An 11,138-nucleotide genomic window follows, 5' to 3' on the forward strand; every position below is an offset into this window, starting at 1 on the left:
AGGTGGCCAAGAAGGCCAAAGGCATCCTGGCCTGGAGCAAAACCAGTGTGTCCAGGAGTAGGGAAGTGATGGTGCCCCTGTACTTGGCCCTGGTGAGGCCACAGCCTGAGTACTGTGTTCAGTTCTGGGCCCCACAGTATAGGAAAGACATTGAGGTGCTGGAGGGTGTCCAGAGAAGAGCAGTGAGGCTGGTGAGGGGTTTGAGTGGCTGAGGGAGCTGGGGGTGTTTAGTCTGGAGAAGAGAAGGCTGAAGGGACATTTTACTGCTCCCTACAACTATGTGAAAGGAGGCTGGAGTGAGGCAGGTGTTGGTTTCTTCTCCCAGGTAACTAATGACAAGAAGAGAGGAAATGGCCTGAAATTGTGCTGGGGAGGTTTAGGTTGAGTATCAGGAAAAAATTCTTTGTTGCAAGAGTGGTTAGGCATTGGAACAGGCTGCCCAGGGAAGTGGTGGAGTCACCATCCTTGGAAGTATTCAAGAAGCCTGTAGATGAGGTTCTTCAGGATATAGTTTAGTGGTCATGGTAGTTGTGCTACGGTTGGACTTGATGATCTTGAAGGTCTTTTCCAACCTTAATGATTCTACAATTCTATGATTTATGTTATATAGTATCACTGCATATAGTATGTAGTATACAGATAGTACATAGCATGTATCTGCCTGCCTGCATGTGCAATAGAAAAAGCAGCATTACACACTTGAGTTTGTGAAACAGATTGAGCAAGGTGGCATTCAGTGCATCCTGCAAATATGTGTAACATCACACTGGTGAAAATGCAACTTTTCTCCTTAAAAACACTACATAACCAAACTTTGCTAAAAAGTTAACACCAGAGATGAAAGAACAATCTAAGTCTATGCCATCCTTCCCTATAAATCAGTCTGGGAGCAAGAGGTTGTTGATGCTGGATGCTCCTGGAGCTTTTGCACTGGGTATTTCAATGGCAACATCTGTCCTACCCTACAGAGATTACAGAATCATTTAAGTTGGAAAACACTTTTCAGTTCATCAAGTCCAACCATTCTCTATCTCTACCAAGGCTGGGGCTAAACCATGGCCCTCAGCAACACTGCTCTGCATGAGGAATCACAGGAATTCAACCACATCCCTAGTGAGCCTGTTCCAGTGTTTGAGAGCCCTTCCAGTGAAGAAGTTCAGAACCATAGAATCACTGACTTGTCTTGGTTGGAAAAGACCTCTAAGATCGAGTCCAACCATCACCCATGTCCCAAAGTGTCATGTCCGTATCTTATCTGAACACCTCCAGAGAGACGGTGACTCCACTGCCTCCCTGGGTAGCCTGTTCCAATGCCTGACCACACTTTCAGTAAAGAAATTCTTCCTGAAATTCAACCTAAGACTCCCCTGGTGCAACTCGAGGCTTAGCCGAAGCCGCAGGCAGTCGAGGGGAGGCTCTGCGGACCCACTACGGGAGCTGGGGCCCCGCACTCACCTGCAGGGCCAAGCAGCGAGCATCGCTGCTCTGCAGGGCAGCCCGCATGTCCTCCACCAGCTCCCGCAGGCTGCCGTTCTCCTCCTCCAGCTTGGCGATGCGGTCCTCGGCATGCTCCAGTGCCACGATCTCCTCGTAGCACTCCCGCGAGCAGGGCCCCGCCGGAGGCCGTTCCGCAGCCGCCTCCCCCGTGGGTCTCCCGGGCGCGGCGGGCGCGGGCGGCTCCCGGAGGCGGCGGCGGCGGCGGGGGCTGCGCAGGCGGATCTGGGTCTCGATGTGTTCGCTCTCCCGGCCCAGCGGCAGCCGCGGCACGGCACAGCGGGGGCCGCTGCCCGCCTTGGTGCTGAAGTAGCCGCAGAGGCGGGCGTGGAACTGGCGGAAGGTGAGCTCGGGGGCCAGGCCCTCCCACAGCCCCGCGCACTCCTCGGGGTCCGCCGCCGCCTCAGCCGCCTCCTCCAGCCCCAGCACCTGGCACAGCGTCCGGAAATCCTCGCCGGGGATCCTGCCCGCCCCGGCGCAGTCCAGGTGGTGGAAGATCTCCTGCAGGTACTGGTCGAGGCCGGTGGCCAGCACCACGATCTCGTTCTCCACGCCGCGGTCCAGCCCGTAGTGGTAGGCCAGGGCGCTCACCAGCCACTGCGTGCGCCGCGCCGGCCGCCCGTACGGGTCCCAGCCCTCCGCCGGCTCCATCGCGCCCGCCCGCCCCGCCGCTCTTCCCGGACCATCCTGACCGCGCCTGCCGCGCCCGCCGCCCCGCCGGCTGCGCCCCTGCCCCGCCTCGCAGCCCGCCCCTCCTGGCCTCCGCGGCCCGGGGCGGGACGGGACGGGGCGGGACGGTGGCTCGGGGGTTGGCACCGGTTCGCCGCGCGTTCCGGTACCCCCGCTGGTGGGGCTCCGTTTTCCGCCGGACACCGAGTTTTAGGCTTCACCCTTCAGAACGGGCAGGTGCCGCTCCGTCTGAATGTCGGGAACAAGGGGCCAGGCAAGCTGGAAGTTCGTTTACGACTTCCTAAATGGTTCCCTTATGGTGCCTTTTTACCATGAACTAAGGGACAGTGTCGTAGAATCCAGTTTGGCAAGTAACAGAAGCACAAAATCCCAGCGCGGTGGGGGATGGAAGGGACCTCCGGAGATTGGACCAGACGACCTTTGGAGGTCCCTTCCAACTCATACCATTCCATGACTCTATGATCATCCAGTCCAACACCCTGCTAAAGCAGGGTCACCCACAGCAGCTTTCCCAGGGTCACAATGGCCAGAGAAAGACTCCACAACCTCTCTGGGCAAGCCTGCTCCAGGCCTCCAGCACCCTCACACCAAAGAAGTTTCTCCTCCTGTTCAGATGGAACCTCCTGGGTTCCAGTTTGTGCCCACTGCGCCTTGTCCTCTCAGTGGGCACCACTGAAAAATACCTGACTCCATCCTCTTGTCTCCAACCCTTTAGTTCTTGCTAAGCATTGCTCAGATCCCCTCTGGGGCTGCTCTTCTCCAGGCTCAGCACCCCCAGGGCTCTCAGCTTTTCCTCCTCACAGAGATGCTCCAGGCCCCTCAGCATCTTTGCAGCCTCTGCTGGACTCTCTCCAGTAGTTCCCCATCTCTCTTGAACTGGGGAGCCCAGAACTGGGCATGGTCCTCCAGATGTGGCCTCACCAAGGCAGAGGGGCAGGAGAACCTTCCTTTGACCTGCTGGTTGCATTTTTCTTAATGCACCCCAGGAGAACATTGTCCCCTTGGCCACGAGGGCATATTGCTGGCTCATGGTGAACTTGTCCACCAGCACTCTCAGGTCCTTCTCCACTGCGCTGCATTCCCTCACCTCTACTGGTTCAGGGGGTTGTTCCTTCCCAGGTGCCTTTATTGAACTTCACAAGGTTCCCCTCCACCCAACTCTCCATCCTGCCCAGGTCTCACTGAATGGCAGCACAGGGGTGTCAGCCTCTCCTCCCAGTTTGGTATCATCAGCAAACTTCCTTATGATGAGTGAGCAGTGCAACAAAGTTAAAGAAACTAAGGTGATCACCTTTCTGTTCACTCAGGCTTTTTCTGCTCTACAGATGTGGTGTCTTCATGATATTTGTATTTTTAAAGATGCTGTTTGTGAATAAATATTAAACTGGTTCAAATGACTGAGCTGTCCAAAGCAGTGATTTTTGTCACTTTCTGCCTGTGGAGTAGGACCTGCATTGTTGAGCTAAGATCAGGGAGCAGCACAAGAAGGGCTGCTCCAACAGCAGAGGTGACCTTGACATAACTGTGCCCATGGTTTGAATAGGATGGTGGTAACAGGCTCCAATAACAGGCCCAGACAAGGCAAGGGGGTGAACCACTTCTGGGATCCATCCAAGAAGTCCCATCAAGAACAGCAGCAAATAGGGCCAGAGACAGGACTGGTGGCAAGACTACAGCACAGGTCCAAGGTCCTTCCTGTAGGCTGACCAAGGACCAGAGAGAGATATGCCCACAGCATCCCTCAAGAGAACAAGGGGCTTAGCACTGGGTGCAAATGGCAGGGGGTTTGGGTCCCATCTGAGGCTGTCCAGACCAGGTAAGGTACTGTGGTGCACTCAGACACTGCTTTTTACTTCCCACAATTGCACAGTAATGTCAACCGACTTTTGTGTGCTGTGCAACATCAAGAAGAAGTGTCCTTGGGAAGGCTGTTGACCTCCCTCTTTACTAAAATCAGATTGCTGGTTGTTGGTAGTTGGCTGGCAACACACCAAAGGCTGTCTGACTGAAGAACTGCTGCCAGATGTGGGCTCTCCCAGGGTTCTCAACACTCGCCAGGATCCCAAGGGCCAAGTTTTACCCACCAGTGATCTTCAGTGTATTTAGTACCCCAAATAGTGGTGTGTTTTGTGATTGCACAGTCATTAGAAATCTCCTGCCCAGTTCAGGGATTTAATTCAGGGGTTTGGGAGTGAGATTTTCTCATAGAATCACAGAATGGTTTGGGTTGGAAGGAACCTTAAAGATCATCTATTTTCCCCCCACCCTGACATGGTCAGGGACACCTCCTACTAGACCCATCTTGGCCAAGACTTCATTCAACCTGGCTTGAAACACTTGCAGACCTGGAGCTTCCACAGCTTCTCTGGCAAACCTATTCAGTGCCTCACCACCCTCATGGGGAAGAATTTCTTCCTAATGCCTGATCTAAACCCAGCTTCTTCTACTTTGAGGCCACTGCCCCTCTTCCTGTCACTCCACGCCTCTGCAAAAAGTCCCTCTCCAGCTTTTCTGTAGTACCCTTCAGGTACTGGAAAGCTGCTCTAAGGTCTCCCCAGCCTTTTCTTTTCCAGGCTCTCAGCCTGTCTCCATAGCAGACCTGCTCCAGCCCTCTGGATCATCTTTGTGTCCCTTCTCTGGACCCACTCTAACAGTTCTATGTCCTTCTTGTGTTGGAGGCTCCAGAGCTGGACTCAGTAGTGCAGGTGGGGATGTATTTTTTGATTGCCTTGAGGAGTGACTAGGTGAATTGGATGTGTTTATGTTCTTTATTCACTCCCACAGACATGTATTACTATAAAACCTAAGCTGAGGCTCAGCAGGGCTCTGGGCAACCTGATCTAGTTGAGGATGACCCTGCTGACTGCAGAAGGGGCTGGACTAGATGACCTTTGGAGGTCCCTTCCAACCCAGACTGTTTTGTGATTCTTTCCTTAGCCTGGTGATGTTATTAATGCAAGAAATTGACTGAGGGTCAACGTGTCCCTCTAATGCATCACCAGAGAGAGAAAGGAAAAACAAAGACATAGAACTTGAATGTTCTTAGCAGATACTATGTAAATCCACATCTGTTATCCACACACATCCAACCAACTGACCCCAAACACCAACTAAAGCATCAAAGCCCTGGGGATAGACAACAACCTAAACTTGTTTTGATCTCGCTAGTTTCAACTGTAAAAATATTTATCAAGTGGAAGTAATTGATTTAACAAGTGCCTGAGTCTTTACCAGGCTATAAACCTGTCAGTGTAAATTGCAGCTATGGTTTCCAGTTGGTTTCTTGGTGGTGTCTCTGGCTAGAAAGGAGGCACCATTAGCAGCACTGGGGAGTGTTTGGGCCTCTGCTGAGTTCCTCATTGCCCATCTGCTGAGCTTCTGGTTAGAAAGAGTGAAGGATGCAATGTCTTGAGCTGAATTTAACTGCACTTACATTTGTTTCATGGTTCATGTGTGTTGCAAGATGGGAGTTAAGCACAGCTTGCATTTATGTCTAACATTCCAGGCTATCAGCAGTCTGGCCCCAGCACACAGGGAGAGCCAGAACCATGATGCTGTGGAAGACGCTCATCTGGCATCACTTCATTACAGCAGAAAAAAAATCTTCTTCCCAGACTCTCCACTACCAAACAGAAAAGTGAAAATGTAGTGCTAAGTACCTGAAATCTGTTTTTCAAACTGTTTCCAGCAAAGTCATACTGTGATGGTATCAATCCATTGAAATCTGTTGTTTCTGAAACAGTTCTTTCACAAGGAGCTTCAAAGATGAGTTAAAGTAATATTAGTGGTGCAGTGCTGTTATTGGCCTGTCCTTGAATCTCTTCCAGTGTCTCACTACCAACATTGGACAGAATTCCTTTTTAATCTCCAGTCTAAATCTTCTCTCTTCCAGCTCAAAGCCATTGTCCCTTGTCCTGTCACTCCATGACTTTGTAAAGAATCCCTCTCCAGCTCTCCTGTAGCCCCTTCAGATACATAAATGCTGCTCTAAGGTCTCCCAGAAGTCTTCTCTTCTCCAGGCTGAACAGCCCCAACCCTCTCAGCCTGTCCCCATGGGGAGGTTCTCCAGTCCTCTGAACATCTTCATGGCCTCCTCTGGACCTGCTGCAACAGTTTGATGTCCTTCTTGTGTTGGGGGCACCAGAACTGGATGCAGTGCTGCAGGTGGGCTCTCATGAGAGCAGAGTAGTTCTCATAAAGTTCTCCATAGTTTTGCTCCTGCCTGCAGAATGTTTTTATTTAATACTTATAGAGACAACAGTTTAGATGTTCTCATCCAGTGAGAGTGTAGGTGAATCTGCTAAACTCTGCAAAAGACTACAGAGATGTTCTGGATGTTGAGTGATCTGGAGATCCAAAGGGGTGCATACAGCAAAGAGTTTCAGTAGCTTCAGGAGCCCTCAATATAGCTTCACTAGTTTCAGGAGTCCCCAGCACAGGAAAGACATGGACCTGATGGAGCAGGTCCAGAGGAAGGACACAAAAATGATCAGGGGGCTGGAGCAGCTCTGCTCTGAGGACAGGCTGAGGGAGCTGGGGGTGTTCAGCCTGGAAATCAGGAGGTTCTGGGAAGATCACAGCCTGCCAGTACCTGAAGGGGGCTACAAGAAGGCTGCAGAGAGACTGTTTGCAAAGGCCTGCAGGGACAGGACCAGGGACAATGGCTTCAAACTAGAGCAGAGCAGATTGAGATTGGATGTGAGGAACAAGTTCTTTACAATGAGGGTGGTGGAACACTGGAACCGGTTGCCCAGAGAGGTATTTGAGGCCCCTTCCCTCACTCAAGGTGAGGCTGGACAGGGCTCTGGGCAGCCTGACCTAATTGAGGATGTTCCTGGTGACTGCAGGGACAGTTCATCCATGATGAGCTTTGGAGGTCCCTTCCAAACCAGAGCATTCCAAGATTCTATGATTCTAATATAGGGAATCTTCTGAATGTAAGGAAAATGACTGTTAAAAACAAACAGGCACTGGTGTCTGGAGCCTCTCTTGCTGTGGAGTTGCTGGGAAACCACTGGGGTTACCAAAGGACCTTACCTAACTGCAACGTTGTTTTCATCCTGAGTGATTCTACTGATTAGATTGTGGTCTTTCTCTTGGCATAAACTATTTTAAGGGAAGAAATGATGTGTTATAAAGCCTGCAGAGGAAACAGCTGCATGTGTCTAAGTAACCAGGTGTTGCATTTGACATTTCTCAGCTCTTCAGGCTCTGGAACAGTTTTAACACTGTTCTGCAGTAATTAGAAAAGAAGAATCTACTGCTTCAACTCTTATTTGGCAGTGCTCATGGGGGAAATGTTTCTTTTTTATGAACAGATTTTAGAGTAAATGGACGGGGAAAACTGGAAGGCCACGATAGGATAAGTGAAGTTCACAGCAGGATAAATGAGACCACAATTTGGCTCACAGTGCTTCAGTTAACGTTACTCCTGCCAGCAGTTCCTGAGTGGGCTGTAGGGAGCAGATGTGATCTGAACCTTTGCTGCAAGGTTTTGTTTCCACTTAAGAGTGTGTATCTAAATTAATTCAGGAAAGCATTTTCTTACTGAAGCACTGAGGGATTCCTAATTTTTGCTCTACATTAATCTGTAGATATTCAGGATCACAGAATCACAGATGGTAGGGGCTGGAAGGGACCTCTGGAAATCTAGTCCGCTCCTTTGCCAAGGCAGCTTCACATAAAGGAGGTCACACAGGAACACATCCAGACAGGTTTTGAAAGTCTCCAGAGATGGAGACTCCACCACCTCTCTGGGCAGCCTGTTCCAGTGCTCCACCACCCTTAAATTAAAGCAGTTCCTCCTCATGTTTAGGTGGAACTTCTTATGGTTACTTTTGTGCCCCTTACAGCTTGTCCTGTCACAGGGCACCACAATAAATGTGTACTGTTAAGATTTAGCTTTTTTAGAGGACTTTTTCTCCTGGATATTCCTAAATAGTGGAGATGACTAAGTCTGTGTGTATGGGTGAGGGACTGGAGATATGGTGATGTAAGGAGCAGATGCAAGGAGGGTGATGTAAGCCATTCCTGTGTCATTTAGAACCTGAATCTCTTCACAGTGGTACAACTTCAGCAGGAAGAGCAGAAAATGTCCCTCCCTGTACTCTGCCTGAGATACAGCTCTGATGGTTCGCTGAGTCTCATTCCTGGTGCTCAGAAGATGCAGGTGTAGCAAATGAGTAAGTCAACATGAGTGTCCTGCCTGCTGGGCAAGCATGTAGGCTGTGGAACTGGTTGTCCTGAGGAAGGTACAAGACATTGTCCACAGCCTTTTATTTCTTCAGTTTGGATGCAGCCCAGCCTGGAAGGTGTCCAGCAGAGGTATCTACAGCACTTCTGATCTGAGTGCTGAAGTGGAAGATTGGCATCTAGGATTTGGGTCTTGATCTAGTGTAGGTGTGAAGAGGATCAAACACTTGAACCATTTTAAGATTTGAGTCCTTCTGGGCTTTTATGTGCTTTTCAGTTTCATATGAAAAAATCAAGTACTTTCATTGTGTTGGTCTGAAAGAGATTTCCCAAACCCTGTGCGTGAAGGCCTTGGCAAATATGGGAATGGCACCCAGAAATTCTTCCATTCATCAGATACACCCCGAAATGCTGAAGCTTTTATCCATCAGGAAAGGGTTTCATCACAATCATGTTCTATTCCCCTGGCATTTTAATTTCCACTCAGCTGCCTTTTCACAGACAATTGAGATGTCAACCTGAGTTCTAATGATGGGGTTTGAGACATAATCACGTGGGAAAGCAGAGAACCTAAATCTGTGAAATTAATCTCCCCACCCTTTCCCACCCACCTGGTGTGAAATATTGTCAAACTAAATGGGCTAAAATGGGCTTCAGTACTGAGCTGTTCATATGAAAAATGGGATGTGTGCTTTGTGCCGGGAGACAAAATATTTAACGATGATTTGGTGTATAATTATAGAAATAATCCTGTAATGGCTTTGCTGCTGTCTAAGGAAGGGGAAGCTGATGGGCAAGGTGTTTGTTTTTAGAATGTTAGTTATAGTTTAGGCAATCTGAGCCTCTGAAAGGGGAGTCAGTGAGTAACTGATGTGCCTGGATTCACACCACAGGTTACTGCTTAGTGGTTCTGTGGCTAGGTAATTCCATCTCTGAAAAACATACTTCTGTCTGCTTCCACCTGTTTCATTCTTGTTTCTGCTGAGTCACTTGCATGGTTGCTCTCTTCAAAGTATATATGCTTAGGTACTTTCTTGGTCTGTTGCCTGCATGCATAATTAGTTGCATACTACCGATTGTAGACAGTCCTCTCACTCCTTTGCCTCCCTCCACCATAAATATCATCTATGTTCAAGGCAGCAAAGACAAATTTGCCCAGTGGAAAAGAGATATTGCAAATGTTTGAAAGAGAATGTGATTGTATTTTTCAGTAGGTTTTAATTCTAGGGTTATGTGGCAAGAGCTTAGTGAATCTTCAAACGCTTCATGGAAGTATAGATGTACTTTTGTAGGAACCTTCTTGCAGCTTTTCAGTACTTACAGGGGCCAATAATAATGCTGGGGACAGACTGTTTAGCAGGGCTTGTGATAGGACAAGTGGTGATGGTTTTAAACTAAAAGAGAGAGATTAAATCTAGATGTGAGGAAGAAAGTTGTTATGCTGAGGGTTGTGAGACACTGGCCCGGGCTGTCCAGAAAGGTGGTAGATGCCCTATCCCAGGAACCATTTCAGGTCAGGTTGTTTGGGGCTCTGACTGCTGGGGGAATGGGACTAGGTGACCTTTAAAGGTCCCTTCCAACCCGACCCATTCTATGGTTCTGTAATGTGGGCTGCAAACAGACTGTCACACAACTCTCAGTGCTGGTGCAGAGGTGTCCATCCCAGCTGCTCAGTGATGAAGCTGCTGATGTGGGATGGCTCCGGTTGCCTGTTGGAGATGGTGGAGCAGCTGCGTGCCCTGCTCCTGGCCACCTCAGGGGTGAGTAGCACAGAGCTGGGCAAGGTGTCCATAAGTTAGTTCAAGTGGCTGACTGCCTCTACTCATTATGTCACAGAGGCTACGCAGAAATCACAGGAACGGAGAAAACCATTTTAAAAGGAAAGTAGGCTGTAAGCACATTGGCAGGGAAACCTATGTGGTCTGATCATGTGAGGAGTCAGTGCTGAGAGGTGCAGCTGCTCTGGTGTGATGTTTTCATTTAAGTTTGTAAGATAAACCTGTAAGACACTGAGATGCTGGATCATAACCAGAGATGGAGGTGTTTAAGGCCAGGCTGGATGAGGCTCTGGCCAGCCTGCTGTAGTGTGAGGTGTCCCTGCCCATGGCAGGGTGGTTGGAACTGGATGAGCCTTGTGGTCCCTTCCAACCCTGACTGATTCTGTGGGCAACAAAGCTGGTGAAGGGTCTGGAGAACAGGGCTGCTGAGGAGCAGCTGAGGCACCTGGGGCTGATTAGTCTGGAGAAAAGAGGCTGCAGGGGAGACCTCATTGCTGTCTACAACTCCCTGAAAGGAGCCAGGTGGGGGTTGATCTCTTCTCCCACATAACAAACAATAGGACAAGACAAAGCTGCCTCAGGCTTCACCAAGAGAGGTTTAGGTTGGACCTGAGGAACAATTTCTTCCCCAAAAGGGTTGTCAAGGCCTGGACCGGGCTGCCCAGGGCAGTGCTGGAGTCGCCTTTCCAGGAGGAGGGAGTTTCAGAGCCCTGCTGATGCGGTGCTGCTTTTATGGTTGGACTTCAGATCATCAGCTCTTAAAGGTCTCTTCCAACCCAAACGTGGAGCCGGCTGTAAGAGCTCTGGGCAGCCCCGGCTGTGGGGAGCCCTGCGGAGCGAGGTGTGAGCTTCGCCGCTTTCTGGTAGCGAAGGCCGGCAGGCAAGCCTGGGCCGCGCTGCGGGGGAGCCGCGGGGCCTGGGCAACCGCCAGACTGCCCTTGAGGCGGTTGCGGCCGTTGCGCCCTCTGCTGGGGCCTGCAGCCC

The 11,138-nt window shown here is 50.2% G+C and overlaps 1 protein-coding gene across 1 annotated transcript in view; it reads right to left on the minus strand.

Moving 5' to 3' along the window:
• The window catches only part of EFCC1 (EF-hand and coiled-coil domain containing 1), a 72,395-nt gene extending 70,250 nt beyond the window's left edge, over positions 1–2,145 (minus strand). Inside the window, exon 1 of the mRNA XM_054387569.1 lies at positions 1,456–2,145. Within this exon, the coding sequence (XP_054243544.1) occupies positions 1,456–2,145 (690 nt within the window). The remainder of the gene's footprint in view (positions 1–1,455) is intronic.
• Positions 2,146–11,138: the final 8,993 nt, after the last annotated feature.

The sequence above is a fragment of the Indicator indicator genome, chromosome 15, assembly GCF_027791375.1.
Source record: "Indicator indicator isolate 239-I01 chromosome 15, UM_Iind_1.1, whole genome shotgun sequence".
In the NCBI taxonomy this organism is placed as follows: Eukaryota; Metazoa; Chordata; class Aves; order Piciformes; family Indicatoridae; genus Indicator; species Indicator indicator.